Raw genomic sequence first — 21,164 nt, forward strand, 5'->3', positions numbered from 1 at the left:
CTTCCAGAAAAATGTGTCAAACCAACTTAAGATTTAACTCGAAGAGAGGGTCATATAACATAAAAAAGAAGATTTAGTAACTTTATCTTTTGGCGGCAAGAGCAAAAAAATAAAATTACATTTGATGTAAAACTTTTTGGAAATACAACAGAACATGCAGAGCGGATCTCTTCATCTTGTAAAAATGCTTGTTACCTGCAGAACATTTTGAAAGTGAAGTTGATAAAATAACTAAATAAAACGTTTCTGAACAGAAGACCCAGTTTGCTGACAGATGACAGAACTTAAGTTCAGAACCGTGTCACGCTCCACATGGTTCTCAATGCAGCCCTCATCTTCATCAGAAGAAGATCCTGAGTAAGAAAGATTTTTATTGGTGGTTCAGGGATCTCTGGTTGTTCTGTACAGGTCTTCTCTGATAGACTTTAAACCAGACACTTTATATGTCCACTCAAACTCTGAGATCTACAGGATCAAGTACAGACTCAATCCTCATTTCCTTTAGTTCTTACAGCTTTCTGTTGTACACTTAAATATCATGGAAATATTTTAAAAATATATCATTTAAATACCACTCCAGATAGATGCTAGAAGCACTGCCGAGCAGGATATGAAACATTCTCCTCCCAAAAGCTCAATGAGGATGTTCCTTTTAGTTTAAATTAAAAAATGATAATAATAATAACTGTTTTCTTCATACTATAATTTACAGTTATTTGTACTGTGACAAATACATTATTCACGTAAATATCACACTGGATAGAAACGAGAAGTAGAATTTCCAGCAAAGTCTGTCTTCTTTAGTTTTACTCTCTCCCTCCAAGTCCTAACGTGAAGTCTCGCGATGTTTCCCGACAGCTCTCTAAACCCGGAAGTGAATGCGGGAAATGTTTAGATCCACCTCACGCTTCTCTCTGACTTTATGTTTGGGCTTTTTGTGTGGAACTCGGCGGCAGAACATTTCCCTTTAACGAGCAGAAGAACTCAGATCAACGATGCGGCGTTTGTGAGACGGTGGACGGGATGTGGACCGGAACCGGACGGACGGAGCGCCGCTGATCGCTGACGGTCCTGTCACCGACGGTCACGGTAAACGGTAACGTTCGTTGCTGTGTTGGTCCGGGAGCCTTTTGTGTTAACGGACATCAGTGTTATTGTTGATCCGATGATAGATTCACAAGAAACACAATAGATCCTTTATGGTCTATAATGGGGGGTCTATTTGACTGCTTTTATCTTTATCGTTTTTATTATTCTGTCATCTCTCTAAACGTCAACAAGTGAAAACACAAAGAATCTCAATTGAAAATTATTAAATCATTAAATGTTCAATAAAAATGAAAACTATTGATGAATATTCTGAAAAACTGAAGACATTTCGCAAACCACTGAATTCAACTTGACCTTTGACATTCAAATGCAGCTGAAGTTTGTGCTGTTTTTGTCATAAAAATACCAGAAACAACAAATTTCCTTCATGATCACACAACAAACCTTCAGCTCAGTTGTGTTAATAACTGTTCATATTCCTCTCAGACACAGTGACGCTGTGTCTCCTTCCTGCTGTTTGTCTCGTTTGTCCACCTGAAGGAAAATTTGCATTTTTGTCTCTTTGTTGGAGTTCCTGTCAGTTTGTGACGATGGTTGTAATCGTTGTGGTTCACACCCCAAATCCAACAGAGTGTCTGCTGTGAGGTTTGTGTGTCACAGCTACAACTGTTCACAACAAACACACAAACATCTCACAACAAACATACAAACATCTCACAACAAACATACAAACATCTCACATCAATCACACACACATCTCACAACAAACACACAAACATCTCACAACAAACACAAACATCTCACAACAAACACCTCACAACAAACACACAGACATCTCACAACAAACACAAAAATCTCACAACAAACACAAACATCTCACAACAAACACAAACATCTCACAACAAACACACAAACATCTCACAACAAACACCTCACAACAAACACAGACATCTCACAACAAACACAAAAATCTCACAACAAACACAAACATCTCACAACAAACACAAACATCTCACAACAAACACACACATCTCACTTTCTACCGTCGTAACGCTGTCGGCCGCGGCCTCTCCGTGCTTGCTCTGCGGTGAATTCCCGCCATGTGACATTATTGATGGTTGAAGTGATTGTTTTACTCCAGAGGACAAGAAGGGAGTCTACAGGTTTTGTGTTGTTGGTTTTACTCATGCAGATATGTGGATGAACATGAGAAATATGAATTCTCTTGAGTTGTAATGGTAGAATAAAACAGCAAACGTTGAAAGTTTCACTAATAAACATTCAGCCTATCAGTTGCTGCGTTTCCATTAATTCTGACATTTTGCAAATTGAAATTTCAATAATAAATTCTCTTAATAGAAACACCACAATTTCGGAAAAAAAACTCGCATTTTTTGAAAAAAAAAACGTTTTTGTCCTTAGAGGAGGTAGTATTTGGGGCGTATCGAAGTAGACATTTTTCACAAAACTGTAAAGGAAACACTTTTTATAAATGAATTCGCTTCTTGGTATGAAGTGTGAGTCCTGAGCGCTGCAGAGCGGGCGCCACGAGACATCCCACGCCATTCACAGCTCTTTATAAATAGGGTATCATACAGAATGGACCAGGTCCTCTGTAAAATCACCAACCAAAGTTTCATCTTCGCCGCACTTTTCAAGCTGGCTGCCTGAATGAGATGCAGACGTCTCCGTTGAGGATGAGAGCGAGAGCCGTGACAAATGTTTACAACCAGAGAAAAATATTTGATTTTTATATATTTATTTACACAGATAAAAAAACAAAGACAAGAAATACATGCAAAATTAAAAATACAAAAGTAAAATCATGTGATGGTGTGTTACAGAAACCCTTTTGGGCTTATTCAAGACGGTAACACACCTCTGTCAAAAAATAAAATTAATTAAAATATGGTAGGTAAACAAAGAGAACTAAATTAACAGTCTAAAACCAAATAACTCTGACATATCAATTCGAAATCAAATTGATTTTATAAATATTAAGTTGGAAAACATTTTTTATTATTATTATTACTTGTATTTAAACAAAATCAAATCCCACTTTTATACCTTGAGATCAAAATCCTCTTTAGTAAGATTGATTCAGGACGGTAATCTGTGAGCATAGTTAGATCAGCAGCTTTGTGTAAAGGAATAACTTTTGCCACCTTTACCTCTGTAGGAACAATCCCTGTCTTCATTGATAATGTCAGTATACGAGTCAGTGGTTTACAAAATGGATTCAGAGGGTCTTTTATCAGAGAAGCATCAAGTCCGTCATGACCCGGGGCGTGTTTTTCACTTGGAGAACAACGTTAGAAACTTCTTTGACATCAGGGAGATCTAAAGAAGCCATGGACGGATAACGATTTTTTATGTAGTCCAGTGGGTTGATGTCTGTGTCATTACTTTTGCTGGAAAGGGTGACTCCGACATTCAGAAAAAAAGTGTTGAAATTACAGACTATTTCACATAGATCAGAAATAATATTTGTACCATTTACAATAGTTGATGGAGATTTTATTGCAGTTTATTTATTTATTCATTTTGAAGTAACTGGTTATTGACTTTCCAGGTTGCTTTTGTGTCATTGATTGATTTGGTAAACTGCTCACTATAATATTTTTTCTTAGTTATTCTTAATAAGTGAATGAATCGCTTTTTGTAGGATTTGTAAATTGCTAAATTCAATGGAGTAGGAGACGAAAATATATTTTTTATACAGATTATTTTTTTTACTCTATCTGATTTTTTTTAGACCTATTGTAAACCAAAGGTTATACTTTTCCCTATCTTTTTTTAATCGGATAAGATGTCAAAGGAAAACATTTGGAAAAACAAGAGCTGACTGTATTGATAAAGGTATTATAGGCTGAATTACAATCTTTCTTATTATAAATGTCTTTAAAAGATGTTTTTTCTAGGATGCTTTTAAATTTCAATTTATTTTGTTAATTAAAGTTTCTATAAGCTTTTGGGGGTTTAGTCTTTTCGACAACACTGTCATATTGCATCATATGAAATGTTGGCAAGTGGTCAGTTATAACTGTAAAAATGAATCCAGATGCTGTTTCGAACTGTAGAGAGTTGAATAGTATGTTGTCGATTAATGTTGCAGATTTATTAGTATTTCATATTGGCTTATCTATCACTGGAAAAAATAATTAGCATGAAGTATATTTACAAACTCGCTTGTTGGAACATGAGTCTCATATTTAAAGAGATTAATATTAAAGTCACCAAGAATATAACATGTTTTATCCTTAATATTTAACTGTCTTAACGGTTGTCTGATATTAAGATTAAATTGATTGATGTTTGTATCTGGAGGTTTGTAAATACAACCTACAATAATATTTTTGGCGTTGTTGGTCTTAATTTCAATAAAAATTGATTCAACATTAATTTCATCTGCTTTTATAGATAGCTCATTTCGTTGTATAAAAAGAAGATTATGTTGGATATAAATTGCAACACCTCCTCCTTTTTGACCTTGTCTGATGGCGTGTACTGAATTATAACTGGGCAATTCACATATACCAGACTTCTGAACATTTTCTGCAAACCAAGTTTCATTAAGTCCAATAACTGAAAAAGAATGTTTTAACGTAGATAAAACATTTTCCTCCGTCAAGTAGCTTCCCAGTGCGATGTGTGCGTTCAATTTCAATATGTTTACTCTCAAGTTTTAATTTCTCACTCAAGATCTTCCTCACTTCATCCTCTGTGTCATTCCATTTCTCATGTCCAGACTCAGGGATTCCCTCAAATATAAAGTTTTTACATCTGGATTTTTTTTTCCATGTCGTCAATTTTATCTTGCATTGTAGGTGAGATTTATTGTGTGACTGTCAGAATAGAGGATCAACCTTTAGTTTGTTTCCAGAAGAAATGAACAGATGAATGAAAATAGAAAAATTTTGTTTTACTTCTCTAACATGAACCGTTCCTGTGATCTTCTCAGACGTATGGCTCAGTGGTGCAGCAGCTGAACACATCACTAACATGTTTCTGAAGACGTCCTTCACCACCCTGGTTGTGGGGGTGTTTGTGGTGTACGTCCTCCACACCTGCTGGGTGATGTATGGAATTGTGTACACCAAACCCTGTGACAGCCCCCAGAAAGACACATGCATCACCCCCTACCTGGCAGGAAACCCCAAACTGCAGGTCGGCGCTGCACAGAGGAAGTCATCTTATAGATTAAAAGTTTGCACGTAAGTTATTATTGTATCACAGTAAACTCCTGATTATTTTCTAGCTGAGCATCTACACTACACTGCAGTCTAACGCCAATGGAGGCCATGCTCTGATCTTCAAGGAGGAGGAGTTTGATGTCAACAGCAAGTTTGAGAGGTGAGTTGCTCACGTTTGATAGGAAATGCTGCTGCTTTCTGAACTTTCATGGAAACCTAACAACTGTTTACTGATCTTTATTCTATATAAACTTCTCTGGTTTGCTTTCCAGGACTGTCAATGTGTCTCTCCCTAAGAAGACCCGGAACAACGGGACTCTCTACGCTCTGGTTTTTGTTCATCAAGCTGGCGTGAGTCCATGGCAGGATCCACGGCAGGTTCACCTGGTGGCTCAGCTCACCACCTACATGGTTCCAAAACCTCCAGAAATATCCCTGATCTCCGGAGAGGATGATGCACAGGTGAAGAATTCAAACTGGAGCTACTCCTCTGCAAATCTGGGATGACTTTCTCCATTTACCGGTGTAGTGTGTGGTTGGCTTCACTGTCTTTATCATCCATGGTAAAGCGTTCGGTAGTTCTGCCAGGCAGCGTTTGCTAGTTCTGCTGGACTCCGGGCGGCGGCGTTCACTAGTTCTGCTGGACTCCGGGCGGCGGCGTTCGCTAGTTCTGCCGGACTCCGGGCGGCGGCGTTCGCTAGTTCTGCCGGGCGGCAGCGTTCGCTAGTTCTGCCGGGCGGCAGCGTTCGCTAGTTCTGCTGGACTCTGGGCGGCAGCGTTCGCTAGTTCTGCTGGACTCTGGGCGGCGGCGTTCGATAGTTCTGCTGGACTCCGGGCGGCAGCGTTCGCTAGTTCTGCTGGACTCTGTGCAGCGGCGTTCGCTAGTTCTGCCGAACTCTGGGCGGCGGCGTTCGCTAGTTCTGCTGGACTCTCGATCCAGCTCCTTGGCCTCTGTAACAGGCTTGCGACCTGGCCAGGTGTTTCCTGCCTTCACCCTGCAGTAAATGGGGTAGTCTCCGGTGACCCCTTTTCTACGCTGTGATCGAGTCACTGAAAATGTCACATGCGTAAAGCTGAGTCCCTGATTGCTTGACCTAGCTCGCTGCACCCAACACTGAAATTGCACCGCAGGACCTCAGATTGCATCTGTCAATTGTCTTAACATTGAGACTCGCCTTTGAATCACGTCAGGCATGAATCCGCCATAACTTAAAGCCTTCTCTGCCCGTCTTTAATGTCTCACAGGATCAAAAACAAGAATCTCAGAATGCAAAGCGGCATGAAGGCAGCGCCACGGCTAAAGGCGATGCCACGTCCTCGCCGGACCGTCCAGTCTCTCACTGGCGTTCCCGCCTGACACTAAACATCGTCAGTGACCACTTCCTGTTTGACCGAGGTTACCTTCCCAGTGACGTACACAGATACCTGAGAGTGTAAGAGCAAGAGAGAGAAAGACCGGAACATTCTTATCATGAGGATCAAGATCGAAGGAATCTGTGCTTCAGATTCCTTTGATCTTATCCTGATCATGAGGATCAAGAGAAGATCAAAGGAATCTGTGTTTCAGATTCCAGACCGGGAAGAAGATGGTGTATCTACCTCTGCTGTTTGTTGATGAGCTCAGCAATCGGGTCAAAGACCTGGTGGTAGGTTTGCACTTTAAATATTTACTGGATCTTATGAATCGCTGCTGATTCACAGTCATCTGACCTTCGTCTTTTATGAATGCAGGAGATCAACAACACTTCCTCGGAGCTTCCTCTGTTCATTTCCTACGACTCCATCTCTCTCGGGAGGCTTCGCTTTTGGATCCACATGCAGGATGCCGTTTACTCTCTGCAGCAGTTTGGTCTGTGAATCTCGGTCACAGTGATGGTCTCATCTGCAGCGGCTGAACCAGAGCTTTTGCTTTGCAGGGTTTACAGAGAAGGATGCAGATGAGATTAAAGGGATTTTTGTGGATACCAACCTCTACTTCCTCGCTCTCACCTTCTTTGTTGCTGCTTTCCATGTGAGTCTGAAGTGTCTATCAATCTCAGTTCATCTTGAAAAACAAACTTTCGCTGGTGTGGACATAATTTTAGTATCAACTACCCCACAGTAGATTCAGCAGTTTCAGAAAATGGAATAAAGGGAGTTTTCAACCATCTATTTTAGATAAAATTATCTTCCTGGTTTTGTGATGAATTTGAATTTTTAGCCACAAAGACATTTTGTGTGGATAAAAGTATTTACCTGATTTCCAATATATTGCATTTTTCTGAGTAGTGGTCAGAAAAATGTGGTCCCAGTGTTCCCTAGGTAAAGTCATATATGTCCCAGGAATGGGTGGACCAAAGGCCAAGTTTCCAAAATGATAATTTTTAAGGAAATTTTTGTATTTAAGTTCCTAATTTTTCTGTCATTTTCAAGTATGTTTTACAGATCTTCTTAGGCTTATATTTTCCATTTTCTCACTTAAACTACACTTGAAAATAGAATAAAACTACTATAATTTATTGTTTGTTTTCATATTTGGATTTAGATTTTATGATAAATACTTTTTATTGGGTATGTTATATCGGGTGAAAATTACCCAGCAAAAGTGATGGTGTAAGATTTGATAGCGGATGTGTTCGAGGGTTAAAGTTGAACATTCTCCTCAGGAATTGATTTTACAAAGATATTTTTGAAGATAAAATACATCTAACTGATGAGTTTGTTTCCATCTTGTTTCAGCTTCTCTTTGATTTTCTGGCTTTCAAAAATGACATCAGCTTTTGGAAGCAGAAGAAAAGCATGGTGGGAATGTCCAGCAAAGCAGGTNNNNCTAAAGGATTCTGTTCTAAAAGGTTGTAAAGAACTACAGGAACAGGTTTTCCTCTGTCTGCCTTTCTGTGGATCAATCAGATCGTTCTCTGTCATTTCCTTCAGCAGAACGTCTGAGAATCTTTGTTCTAAACTGAATACATCTGTTGATGTTCCTTCCTGCAGTCTTGTGGAGGTGCTTCAGTACCATCGTGATCTTCCTCTATCTACTCGATGAGCAGACGAGTCTTCTCGTCCTCATTCCTGCCGGGATCGGCTCCATCATTGAAGTAAGTCTAACAAACCATCTGCAGCAGGAGCCAAAGTCTTTGAGTCAGGAATACTGTGTTCTGCACGCATTTCAGGATGGCCAAATGCAGATTGAATGACTGCAGAAATGTTTGGTTGTGCTGTCTAAAAACAGAGCTAATATAAAGTCTGGTGCATTTCTAAAGGTATGGAAGGTGAAGAAGGCTTTAAAAATCCAGGTTTTCTGGAAAGGAGGCAAACCAACATTCCTTGTGAGTGAACGATTATTCCTTTATCCCTCTGGTCTTTGATTGTGTTATATCAGAAGTCTAACTCATGCAAAGAACTGAGCTTCATCCCTGAGTTTGACTTCCAGTTTTTACAACAGCTTCCAGTATTTGATGATCTTTTGAAGTATTTGTTTTTTATGGTTTTAACTTGTGAAGCACCTTGTGACTTTTGTCTGTGAAAGGTGCTATATAAATAAAACTTACCGGTACTTACTTACTTACAATAATGTTCTTCAGATCAGTTTCAGCTTTGGTCCACAGAGTGTTCACAGATTAATCTGATCGCACAGAATCATTTTTTTAAGTTTTAAACTTTATTGCTCAGAGTTTACAGAATGTGAAATATTGTGAAATTCTTTTCTTTTCTTTTTTATTGCAGTTTGGAAAATTAGACGAATCTGAGAGAAGAACAGAAGAATATGATACTCTGGTCAGTTGCAGATTCACATTTATTTAAGTGCTTTTATTTTGATGGTTGGTTGTTTTCTTCACAGGCCATGAAGTACCTGTCATACCTTCTGTACCCGCTGTGTGTGGGAGGGGCCATCTATGCTCTGATATTTCTCAGATATAAGAGGTAGGAGTTACAAACAAAGTTGTTGTTTTGTCTCCAGTTGTGATCGTAATGCTGAAGTGTCCGTCTTGCCTTTAGCTGGTACTCCTGGTTGATCAACAGCTTGGTGAATGGTAAAGAGTTTTTCTGATTAAAGATGAGTCTGAAATGGTCCTGCTGGTCGTTTGATAAACTGTGATCGTTGCAGGCGTGTACGCGTTTGGATTCCTCTTCATGCTTCCCCAACTCTTCGTCAACTATAAGGTTAGACTTTCATTCACTCTTCTAATGACTGCAGGTGCATTTGCAGGTGTGCAGACATACGGACTGGAGTTTGTCTCCTGAACTCACACAATGGGAAAAGTGAGAGTGTTCTTGACTCCTCCCACCTGCCAATCCAAAAACAGACTCAAATTATGAATTCATTTGAGCCTAAGAACAACTCTAAATGGCATTTGTCACAAACAGAAGGAGAAGCTGTCACAATTCTTTTTCATTCCAGTTAGGACATTTTAACGTTCAAGTCAAAGGAAACTATTAGTTTTGGAAGCACCCCCCCCCCCAGTGGTCCTTTGCTGAACTGCAGAAGTTTCTTAAAATCTTGCCAAAGAAACTTAAAACAATTGTATTTTCTATTTGATCTGAATATATATTTTCACTCCACAGCTGAAATCTGTGGCTCACTTACCCTGGAAGGCTTTTATGTATAAGGTAAGAGCTGTTTATCATTTGAACACCTATATTTTTATCAGCAAACTATTGATGGGTGTTTTATTAGGATTGTTGTCCCCTTTTTGTTCTACACATGAATATGTCTGATTTTTCCAGGCGTTCAACACTTTCATCGATGACGTGTTCGCCTTCATCATCACTATGCCCACGTCACACAGACTGGCCTGTTTTAGGGACGACGTGGTGTTCCTGATCTACCTTTATCAACGATGGTACGAGCACAAGCATTCCTGCACCAGAAACATGAAGAACAGGAATGTCAATGTCATAAAACCCAAACCTGTTTCTGTTGCTTCCAGGCTCTATCCAGTGGACAAAAGCAGAGTGAATGAATATGGAGTTTCATACGATGAGAAGCCCAAAGGGAAGCCTCACAAGGATTAGGTAGAACTGTTCATCCGGTCAAACTGTTCATCCGGTAGAACTGTTCATCCGGTAGAACTGTTCATCCGGTAGAACTGTTCATCCGGTAGAACTGTTCATCCGGTATCCTCTCATGTGATATCAGAGACCAGTTGAACATCCTCCATGACAGCATCTCATATTGATGTAAATTACAGTTTGAGTCGTTCATGACTGGAAACATTACAGTTTAACAGTGATTCAAAGATAAAAAAATACACAAAATCAGAATATTCCTCTTTTAAAATGTACTTCCTAAGTGCAACACAAACCTTTAACATCAGCAGCAGTGAATGTATTCATCCTGAAACGTGTTCATTTTTGTTGGTCACAAAAACAACCAAGAAAATGAATTTTATGACATCCTCAGCTGTCTACAAATTTAGAGTTCATCTTATTTTTCTGAAGTTCTTTATGAAAAAGAAACCATCTGGAATGAAAACGGTTACAGCTCGATTCTCATGTGACTCTGATGATTTCACCTTTTTTATAATTACAGGTAACTACAATCAGAAAAGGCTCTGTAATTATAATTAGTAAAATAATGAATGTTCTTCTGTTACATAAATGTGAACGACATTTACACATTCCAATAAGCCAATATTTAAAGTTTTCTTCAAATCGTGAATCTTCAGTTGTTGGACAAAAGCAGCTTCATTCGCTTCAGCTTCAGGACCAGCTGAAGCATCAGTTTGAGCCAGTTCTGGTGCAGCTGGGTACCTGCTCATTTAAAGTTAGACTCTAGCAAACACGTCCTCACTGATGCTCATGGATGATTCTTAAAGTCCTGAGATGTAAAAGAACATATTTGTGCTAAAAATTATGTGTTAAAAAACCAAACGGTTTGGACTGACTGCTCCTGGAAAATGTTGCTTCAAATCACATAAAAACTCTACATTAACATCTAAACCTTGTTTCATTTAAATCATAAAACAAATGATGAATATCAGATTTTTCAAATGGATTTCAGGAGATTTTCTGACATATGTCAGTAATCTGAAGTGAAGGGTTCTGTCTTTCTTGGTGGAAGATGAAAAATTTTCTTTTTTTATAAACTGTTAAAATCTTCTTTGTAAAGCTGAACTGCAAACAAAACTGTAACCTTTCAGAATGTTCAGCAGGATTTAGACTTAGAATTGTATAAATTTGTGTTTTAATCTGTCACTGAACTATCTCTAACAGGTGAAGCCATATTGTTCTTTCCTTTTATTTCTGGATGTTAGTTTTTTTTTCTCCCAGTAAGTATTTTTCTAATATGGCCAAGAAAACCCTGTAGTGCCAAATGTGACAAGTTTTTTTTTTTTTTTTTTTTTTNNNNGATCCATGTACTGTTCATCATGAACATTGTTTTTAAGGGATTTGTAACTGCAGGAAAGTATTAATAACCCTTTATTTACACAGTCACGTTTTGTTTTCTTTCTTTTTCTCGTTTTACTCAGAAATGTTTTCAATTCTTTAATCTACTTATTGTTTAACTGTCAAAGTTTCCACAAATCTTAAGAAATCTCTTTCAAGTCATGTTGGTTGCAAAGTAATTTAAGATTTCCCAGAATTTTGTTTTGCAAAGTTCATCATTTGTCATTATTTGGTTTTGTTTGGGACCAAATAAAGTTGAAAATTGCATTATTGCTTGTTTCTTTATTTCTCTCAGATGAAAAGAGCTTAACTAGTGATGCAAACTTTACACTGGTCGACCTTAACACAGCTCTTTATTTGCTTTACTTTGTTAGCAAAGTGAGGATTTCATTTCAAATCTATCATCAGGAGTCATCCTTTGATTCTCTGTTCTGCAGCTGTTGTGTAATCCTCAGAAAAGCAGCTATGACCAAATGAGTGAATAAAAAAGCAACAGATCCTGATCTGAAGTTCTGCTGTTGTTAGTCTGAATGGAACTGAAATATATTCTGTATCCACATTTACATGCACTCCTGTATGATGTAACAGTAGCCTTTCTTTAAAGTAACCAGTAGTTTCCTCTAGTTTAGGTGATAATGATAATGACTGACAGGCGTGGAATTTGAACCAGCATCCCAAAGGCAGCTAGGCTGTTAAATCCAGGCCTGATTTATTGTTGCATTTTACCTACATATATATATATATATATATATACAGTATATATATATAGAGAGAGAGAGACTTTCTAAAATTGTGGTTGCAGGAAAGTATCATTAAAAACCTAAAAGTAATCTAATAATTGTACATGTGTTTGTAGGGCAAAGTAACTTATACCCAGGTCTTCACTCTTACTTAGGGATAAGAATACATTGTTACATTTCATTCAGAAATAAGTCATAATTTTAAAGAGAAATAAAAAAAAACACATTTATTTTAGCGAAACTATAATTATTATTTCATTATTTTTTGTAAATCATAACATTTTTACCAACTTATACCCAAACTCAGAGCTGGTTTGAAGCACGTGCGTGATGACGTCACACGTCCTTACGCAGAGTATATTAGGGAAGTTCCGCCCTTCTGCTTCCCTTTCCGCTGCAGGAATCTAGCGTGCCTAAGGTGTTTGGTTCTTCACCCGAAGCTAAGGCCTCCAATCCGGCGACTAGCACCGTCACATTTAGGCATCCGAGCCCGCAGTTCTTCGAACTTTCATCTACGATGGCGTCTGTGTCCGAACTGGCCTGTATTTATTCCGCTCTCATCCTCCATGACGATGAAGTCACCGTGACCGTAAGTGCTGCTGTTTACGCGGGTCTGAAGGATGTCACGAGCGCTGAATTAATGAGAGTTTAATATGCATCAGCATAAAGCCGAACTGCCCACCGGAACCAAGGAACAGACATTATTTAAACCTTTGATTAAACCGGGAAAAGGCTAGCATGAACATGCTAATGCTAACGTGACGGTATCCCACCTTTCCCGCTCAGACTAAACCATTCTGAGGCGGGTGAGTGATCAGTGATGGTTAAGGAAACGGCTACAAACCGGAGTGTATGTGTAGATTGTAAATGGATCCTCAGTTTGACAAGTTTCCACTGTTCTCTACAGTAATCAGTAAGAAATGACAAACATCGGGAAAACTTCATGATAAGAACTTTGTTTTATTGTATTTCTAATTCTGCTTTTCAAAATTTGTCAAATATCGGCTCTACTTTTACTAGGATACAAATACTGCAGGACTTTTACCATTGTACTTTGACTTATTTTGTGAGTTTAAGTCCTGATGCAAACGTGGAGCATGTTTGTTGTTTCTATGTAATGTGAATGAGTCATGTGATCTGTGTGCAGTATAAATTCATTTATAGTCTTCAATCATTTGATAGACTGTCTAAAAGCACCACGTCTGTTCCTGAAGGGAGTCTCCGTGTTCACGCGGATGATCAGTTTAATGTTGTGACAAAGGCAGCATTAAATCTGAATTCTGCTTCTGTTATTCAATGATGTTCTTCATGTTTAGGCCGACAAGCTGAACGCTCTGATCAAGGCTGCTGGAGTCACCGTGGAGCCGTTCTGGCCAACACTGTTTGCTAAGGTGAGAATACTCCACTGGATATAAAACTGGACGCTTCGGCCATTATGGCCTCCGTAGATTTACACCGTGTTACCATGAGATCGTCAGGAGCATCCTTCAGACTCTAGCTTCATGCAGTGGCGTAACCCTTCCGCTCTCCGATGCTTGTTTACATTAAAAGTGGGCTCATCTGGACCCCAAAGATAGCGGAAGGAACTGGACCTTCTAGGTTTTAAGCAGCTTCTGTCATGGTAAAGAAACCAGTTTGTCAGAATTATGGAGTTCAACAACTGAACTCTCCAGGATTTTTTTAGCGTTTACGTCTGTCTCCATGTGTCATAATCCAGGTTTAAAGTACTGTCAGTTCTGTGGAATGTTATGAACACGGTCAGTAAAGACCATGTCCAGATCATAGACCAGGGGTCTCCAGATCCAGCCTGCAGGCTTTTACCTGCTGCTGATTACTTGCTCAGGTGGTTGGCAGGTTGGTTAGAGGACCCGTAGAAGACCAGCCCTCGAGGCCTGAATCTGGATACCCCTGTCATAGACGGCATATATTGTCACTGGTCAGAGTGGCTGTGAGCTCGCCATAGAGAATGCTTTACTCTGGTTCCCAGTGAAATGAGGTCATGTTAGTTGCCATGTTTCCACATTACTGGGCCACCATTTTTAGCCAGATGACAGCGATTGGTCAGTTTGTCTGAGTCCCGTTTTTAAGGGAAACTACAGTCCCCAATCAGGAGTGAGCTGACAGTGACTTTGGGTAGTCTGTCAAAAGTTGGGGATGGAGCCAGTGGGCACCACATGCTTTTACTGAGGCATCTGATTGGTCAGTTTAAAACTAGCGATACAGAAATAACATCCAGAATGTTGATTCTGACCAATAGAACAGCTGATGGTTTCTCTATTGAAGTCTATGGGATTTGGGCCTCTTGGAGCCACTTCCTGTTTGGAACATTGGGGTGGGCGGGGTCAACCTGTCCAGTGATATATACTGTCTATGGTTGAGCTGCTTCTCTTCATGCTGCTCGTGGTTGTTTTGGTAAATATGACCTAAGTTGACCTGTGACCTCAGGCCCTCTCCAGCGTTGACATCGGCAGTCTGATCTGCAACGTCGGAGCTGGAGGCGGAGCTCCAGCCGGAGCACCTGCTGCTGGAGCTGCTGCTGCTGCTGGAGACGCCCCAGGTATCTGCTCACACAGGCTTTAGCATGAGATGTTCCCAACAAACTTAAACATCAACTTTTGTTTTGAACCAACAGCTAAGGAGGAGGAAAAGAAAGAAGAGAAGAAGGAAGAGTCCGAGGAGTCCGATGACGACATGGGATTTGGTCTCTTTGATTAAAGTGATTTCTTTTTCAAGAAAAAACACAATAAATTTTTAAAAAATGATTTTGGGTTCTTTTGTTTGCCAGGATGAAACATTTTAGCAGATTTAGCATGACTTTTCAGTCATCATTAAACTGGAGTGAAAAACGTAGATTTCACTTCTGTTTAGAGGTCAATGGAAGAATCTGAGCGGCTGAAACATTTGCAGGTTTCAATAAATATTTTGACTTTTCTGTCATAAAATGTATTCATTCCACTGATGACCTGAAGGAGACGGTCCACAAACGCTGTTGATGGTGGAACCCTCCACAGCGTCCATGCCCGACCTTGACATGAGGCCCCGCCCCCTGCCTTCAGAGAAGCAGTCCAAGGATCATGTTCCTGGATGACTGCAGGCCCAGGGTTCTTGGTTCTGCTCCACAGTCCACCACACAGCGTCCCCTCCTGGACCTCCAGCAAACTGCGTCTGAAGCAGCAGGTCTAACTCATCTACAGTAAAACACACCAGTCAATGCTGGACAGAATGACATAAAGAGGACTTCCTAGTAGTCATCAGAACACATTGATCTCTGAAACTAATTATCTGGTCTAATCAAATCGATCATTGAGAACATCAGACGACTTAAATGAGTTTAAAGCTGCCCTAAATACTTTATCTTCCTGCAGATGTTTCGGTTCAGTCGCTGGAGTCTCATGCAAAGTATGGCAAGCAAAAAGGGTCTCTCTGTAACAGCCAATCAAAGAGCAGCTTCTGTAGCACAGTCTAAGATGATGAAGTCACTTGGTCGTGAGTTCAAACCCCGGTGAGAGTGAAGTCAGAAGTTGTGAAATATTGAGATAGATTTTTGCATAATAAATGTTAATCTCTTTATTTTTGATAACATTTCATGATGATATTTTTCTACCTCTACAATGTCTGTTAATTCCGAGTAAGAGTCGTGATCTGAAGACCATTTCAGCTTCAACCATGATTCATTGAAGATATTAATGTAAAAAAAATGAAAGAGTTGATCAAAATGTTCAACCATGCTTAGCCCATAAAGACCCAGACCCTTTTTACCTCATGTTTAACCTTTTTCACTCTGGATTCTTATAGGTTAAGTATTTACACATTAAACGGCAGAAGTATTCAAACGTGTTAAAACACAAGTACTTTCAAAGTGACCACTAGGTTGTCAGTGAACTCATGGGTCGTGTTCCCTTCACTGGATCATCCTACCTTTAGTAAAATAAATAAGGAAACTGGTTAGAATCAGAAGTAACTAACCGTGTTTGCTTTAGTCTTACCTTGAAAGGGGAGGAGTCAGAGAGCATCATTCTCTCCATCATCTTCCATCTCTAAAGAGGACACAGAAAAGACTTCTGTGTTTACTAAGGTCACCATGAATTTCTACCTGGTCTGCCACAGACCTGGAGGATTAGAAGAAGGTTCTGGAAGATCAGGTTCTGAAGAACTCTGAGTCTGAACTTTGCTTTTCTTCAGGTACTGCCTGGACCTTAATGTTTCCTGAGGATAAATCATGCGTATCCATCTCCTCTCTTCTCCGAGAATTCCCTCCAGCTCTTCTTTGAATTCACACCAAACCCCACCAGCCGGTTCCCTCACTACCTGGAGGTGGTTCCACTGATCCATCAGCTAAATAGTTCCTTAAATCTCTGATTCTGTGAAAGCTGCATGTATATCATCCGGAAATGAAAGGATGTCCTCCAGCATGAATCTGTCCAGCTCTCTCCTGGTCCTCAGCCTTGTTGATTCATTAAAGCCTGTATCGTTCCCCAGCAGCCAGCTTGTGTTTGACACTGAAGAACATCCTCCACAAACACCTCCTGTCTGTCAGATGTATGTCCACCTGGAATGAAGACCATTGGCTCTCCCTTCACTTTCTCCTCTCTCTGAGGATCTGACTGATCCCGGAGCAGACTGATCCCGGATCTGACTGATCCCAGATCTGACTGATCCCGGAGCAGACTGATCCCGGATCTGACTGATCCCAGATCTGACTGATCCCGGATCGGACTGATCCTGTAGCTGACTGTTCCAGGATCTGACTGATGCTGGAGCAGACTGATCCCGGATCTGATTGATCCTGGATCTTGGTTTCTTTTGATCCTCTTGGCTTCATCTGGAGGCTCCTGCTCAGAAACCCATCCGGGGTAGTCTGAAGCTCTCTGACTTTCCCAGGAAAAAAGAATGTCGTCTTCGTTCCTGAGATCTTTAGATTTATTGTGTTTATTGGGTGAAGTAAAGACTGTGTAACTCAAAAATGTTAGAAGCTCTCATCATCTGACTGAAGAAACAATGAGGTGTGACGTCATCCAGAGACGGTCATTTCCAACCCTTTCAGTGATTGGTCCGAGTCTGACGGAGTCCAGCTTTAGGGGAACTACCTTCATCAATCATGTGTGAGCTTGATCATAGGCCACACCCCTTCCATTAAAAGCGGCTCGAGAGGAGCTGTCAATCAAGCGTTCGAGGTGGGGGCCAGCGGGCACAACGTGCTATTACTGAGGCATCTGATTGGTCAGTTTATAATCTGAATAATAACTATAGAAATAATACAGTCAATGGTTTTAATAGTGTTGGATCTAATTTTGATTCTTCCTGTAAATCCGGATCGCCACAATATCCTAATACTACGATAATGTGGAAACAGCGCCCCCAAAATGTCGCTAGTGGTGAAAAAGTATATTGCATCCGTAGTGTTAAGAACTACGACAGAGAATGAATGGAAAACGTCAAGAGGTCAATCTACCTGCAGATGTTTCGGTTCAGATCATAAATAAAGTTTAGAGTTATTTTTTTTCCTGATACATTATGATCATTCACATGTGTTACAGTAGAGACATCGATACCGGTTTCAGAGCTAAAGGTATACAGTATAGAGTGAGCAGTCACGTTTCCGTAGTGTAGTGGTTATCACGTTCGCCTCACACGCGAAAGGTCCCCGGTTCGAAACCGGGCGGAAACAATTTATTTTATTATCTTATTTTTTAAACAACCAATTTTTTTATATTTATAGCATATAAACGACACAGTTACTAACGTTTCCCAAATGTGACTCTAAAGCTGAAAATCCCAAGATCAAAATTGCTTTAAGTTCACTGAAATTCGGTGTTTGTTAAAAAAAAAAGTATTTGACTTAAAATGTTTTTTTTAGGAGATCATCTGCAGAGCAGAAAATAAGTTCATTTACAACTATTATTTTATCTTAACAAGTTCACCCCTTTTAATTTATCATCTACAGAGATAATCTGGAAGTTCTTCTTTTACATTTCATTCTTATATAAAATATTGCTTTTGCAGGATCTGGGCAATATTAGTAATACACATAATTTTCTTTTTCTCAACAAACCATTGTTCTGATACTCTAACAAAATCCCACAGAATAATCATATTGATTTATTCCCTCAATAAAAACTCCGGGCTGACAAAGACAATAGAAACGGTTTAACAAGGAGCTTGTTTCATTGTAGGAATCAAAAGTAAAAATTATCACTTAAAAAAGATAGGAACCAGGATCAAAATAAAAAAGATAAGTGGATATATAAGACTATAATTGTTTGGAGTATAGTGAGTCAAGCATGTCCTTTTTAGAAGCCAAAAACTTAAAAAACTCTCTCTATATATTTACTGCTCACAAGAATGAAAGGAGCACTTTAAAGAAACACATTAGATACATCAGATCTCAGTATGAAGTTGAATATCTATACAAATAACGACAGGGCAGTGTCTTAGGAACTAAAGGATGCCAAGTCTTTTAATGGAAATACAAGTTTTCAGCCTACAGAGGCTCATAGTGTAGACACCATCAAATCACAGTGAAATGAAGATGTGGCAGGCTAGTCCATTTTTTGTCTAGTTTTAATCCAAAACTTACTTTCTGAAACTCAAAATGCTTTTCAGTGTCTTGTGTGGCCCCCACCAGCTTGTATGCATGCTTGACAACGTGGCGGCATGCTCCTAATGAGACGACGGATGGTGTCTTGTGGCATTTCCTCCCAGATCTGTGTGAGGGCATCCCTGAGCTGTTGTACAGTCTGAGGAGCAACCTGGCGGCGCCTAATGGACCCAAACATAATGTCCCAGAGATGTTCTATTGGGTTTAAGTCAGGGGATGGTGAAGGCCATTCAATTGTTTCAATTCCTTCATCCTCCAGGTACTGCCTGCATACTCTTGCCACGTGAGGCCGGGCATTGTCGTGCATTAGGAGGAAACCAGGACCTACTGCACCAGCGTAGGGTCTGACAATGGGTTCAAGGATTTCATCTGGATACCTTATGGCAGTCAGAGCACCATTTCCTAGGCAGTAGAGGTCTGTGCGTCCCTCCATGGATATGCCTCCCCAGAACATCACTGACTCACCACCAATCATGTCATGTTGAACCACGTTGCAGACAATATAGCTGAAATTGATTAACGAGGCCCTCAACTGCTTAACCAACAAGAAAATTATTGTTTATTTGACCCTTTTTGTATAAACTTTGACATGAAATAATCTGAGGACAAATGTGTGACTGACAGGAAACGCAGCTGATCAGGAACAAGAAGATCCACTTCAAATGATCCTGGCATCCCTGCTGGAGTTTAACACCCCCACTGTTCAGTAAAACAAAGTGTTAAAAATAGAGACTTGTCTTTATATAGTTACTTCAAAAGTGTCATTTCTATATTCTTCTGTTATAAAAAGAGTTGGTTCAGAAAAACAGTTCTCCACCTGAGATAAATGGCTGCAGGAAAAGCTGTGATGGCTTCTGTAAACTGATAGTTTTTGTTCATACAGTGTTTACCAGGAATACTTAAAAACAACAATAGTGGAAATTCAAGGCAGGAAATGACGACATTAATATTGCCATGAAAATAACAAAGACATAAAAAAGGTAAAAATAAAAACATAATTTAATCATCTTCATTCCCCTGGATCTGAGTCCTGGGTTCTTCCACATGGAACTTCATTCATGCATCGTGTCCTTCAAATGACCTTCAGCCTTCTTTGATCCATTTCTTTCAGATTTTAAAAACTTTGACGAAAGCTTCTTTAAATAAAAAGGGAGCAGCGTTTCTCTGAAAGGCAAAATAAAAGGAAAACTACAAAGTTTTTTCCAAAGAGTAAAAGAAGCTTTCGATGATTGTTGTAGTCCACAGGTGTCAAACTCCAGGCCTCGAGGGCCGGTGTCCTACGTGTTTTTCAACCAACCTGCCATTGAAGCTCCTAATTGGCTAAACGCACCTGATCCAGGTGGTCAGCAGCAGATAAGGCAAGATTTGTGGAAAACCATCAGGACGTCGGCCCTCGAGGCCTGCAGTGTGACACCGCTGTTGTAGTCCATTGATTTCTTTGCTTCCATCACAGATTTCCATCGTAGAGTTCCAACTCTGTCCTCCGTCTGAGAGAACTAAAGTGGGCGAGTCTGGTTGATCAGCTTGAGTCGCGCCTGGTCGATGACATCCAGCAGGTTTTTGGCGTCTACTGCCAAGGCGTGAGCCGCCATGAGCATCTGCTTTTTGTAGTCTTTCTGTAAACTGTTGGAGACAGAATGTGACGTCCACAGAGCTGAGAGCAAAACCTGAGGCGGACTTCTGTCTTTACCTGGTCATGACGTACTGCTGAGCCAGCTTCATCTTCGCTATCAACTCGGCCAGATCCGAGTTAAGCAGCTTCTGAGCCATTTCAATCTGGAGGATTCAGAGTTTATGTCAGACGTTTCCTCTCCTTTATGTGAAACCGATTTCCCCACAGATATGAAGGAAAAAATCTCACTGATGACACGCAGAACATTTGCAATGATCTCAGGATGTTTGTGTGTCTGTGTGTACATGTATCTGTGCATGTATCTGTGCAAGTGTGTGCACATATCTGTGCGTGCGTGTGCATGTGTGTGCACAGATATGTGTGCACATATGTGCACATATGTGTGCACATATCTGCGTGCGTGTGCATGTGTGTGCACAGATATGTGTGCATGTGTGTGCACATATCTGTGCACGTGTGTGCATGTATCTGTGCACATATGTGTGCATGTGTGCTCACCTCTCTATGCGTGCCGGCTGGCAGCACTGGGATGGTCTCGTCCACGGTTGCCAGCAGCGTCCTCAGAGCCAGACCGACCTCCT

General features: G+C 40.2%; 3 protein-coding genes and 1 non-coding gene across 18 annotated transcripts in view; 3 read left to right on the plus strand and 1 right to left on the minus strand.

Annotated features, from left to right (window-relative positions):
• Positions 1-827: 827 nt before the first annotated feature.
• clptm1l (CLPTM1 like) lies at positions 828-11,565 on the plus strand. Of its 2 annotated transcripts, none has more exons than XM_024261648.2 (18): positions 828-1,089; positions 5,012-5,217; positions 5,309-5,403; positions 5,516-5,705; positions 6,489-6,676; positions 6,811-6,889; positions 6,975-7,092; positions 7,160-7,254; positions 7,962-8,046; positions 8,217-8,320; positions 8,486-8,551; positions 8,949-8,999; positions 9,064-9,146; positions 9,222-9,256; positions 9,331-9,386; positions 9,789-9,833; positions 9,951-10,066; positions 10,154-11,565. In XM_024261648.2, the coding sequence occupies exons 2-18, from the start codon at positions 5,053-5,055 to the stop codon at positions 10,236-10,238; spliced, it is 1,656 nt and encodes a 551-aa protein (XP_024117416.1). In that variant the 5' UTR covers positions 828-1,089; positions 5,012-5,052; the 3' UTR covers positions 10,239-11,565. The 2 variants fall into 2 exon arrangements, with proteins under 2 accessions (XP_024117416.1, XP_024117415.1); XM_024261647.2 differs by having other exon boundaries at positions 829-1,096.
• Positions 11,566-12,720: 1,155 nt separating this feature from the next.
• On the plus strand, positions 12,721-15,114 carry rplp1 (ribosomal protein, large, P1). The gene is made up of 4 exons (XM_024261649.2): positions 12,721-12,941; positions 13,669-13,743; positions 14,798-14,909; positions 14,985-15,114. Exons 1-4 carry the CDS (start codon positions 12,870-12,872, stop codon positions 15,065-15,067), a joined length of 342 nt encoding a protein of 113 aa, XP_024117417.1. The 5' UTR covers positions 12,721-12,869; the 3' UTR covers positions 15,068-15,114.
• A 2,833-nt stretch (positions 15,115-17,947) lies between these two features.
• Positions 17,948-18,020, plus strand: trnav-cac. Its single transcript has one exon. It is a non-coding gene; the product is annotated as a tRNA-Val (tRNA).
• Positions 18,021-19,486: 1,466 nt separating this feature from the next.
• ptk2aa (protein tyrosine kinase 2aa) overlaps positions 19,487-21,164 on the minus strand; it is a 53,821-nt gene continuing 52,143 nt past the window's right edge. For all 14 annotated transcript variants that reach the window (XM_024261635.2, XM_036214371.1, XM_024261634.2 and 11 more), the window contains 3 exons: positions 21,082-21,162; positions 20,641-20,726; positions 19,487-20,573 (listed from right to left, as the gene is read on the minus strand). In XM_024261635.2, the coding sequence (XP_024117403.1) occupies positions 20,447-20,573; positions 20,641-20,726; positions 21,082-21,162 (294 nt within the window). In that variant the 3' untranslated portion in view covers positions 19,487-20,446. The remainder of the gene's footprint in view (positions 20,574-20,640; positions 20,727-21,081; positions 21,163-21,164) is intronic.

The sequence above is a fragment of the Oryzias melastigma genome, linkage group LG11 (genome assembly GCF_002922805.2).
Source record: "Oryzias melastigma strain HK-1 linkage group LG11, ASM292280v2, whole genome shotgun sequence".
Classification (NCBI taxonomy): domain Eukaryota; kingdom Metazoa; phylum Chordata; class Actinopteri; order Beloniformes; family Adrianichthyidae; genus Oryzias; species Oryzias melastigma.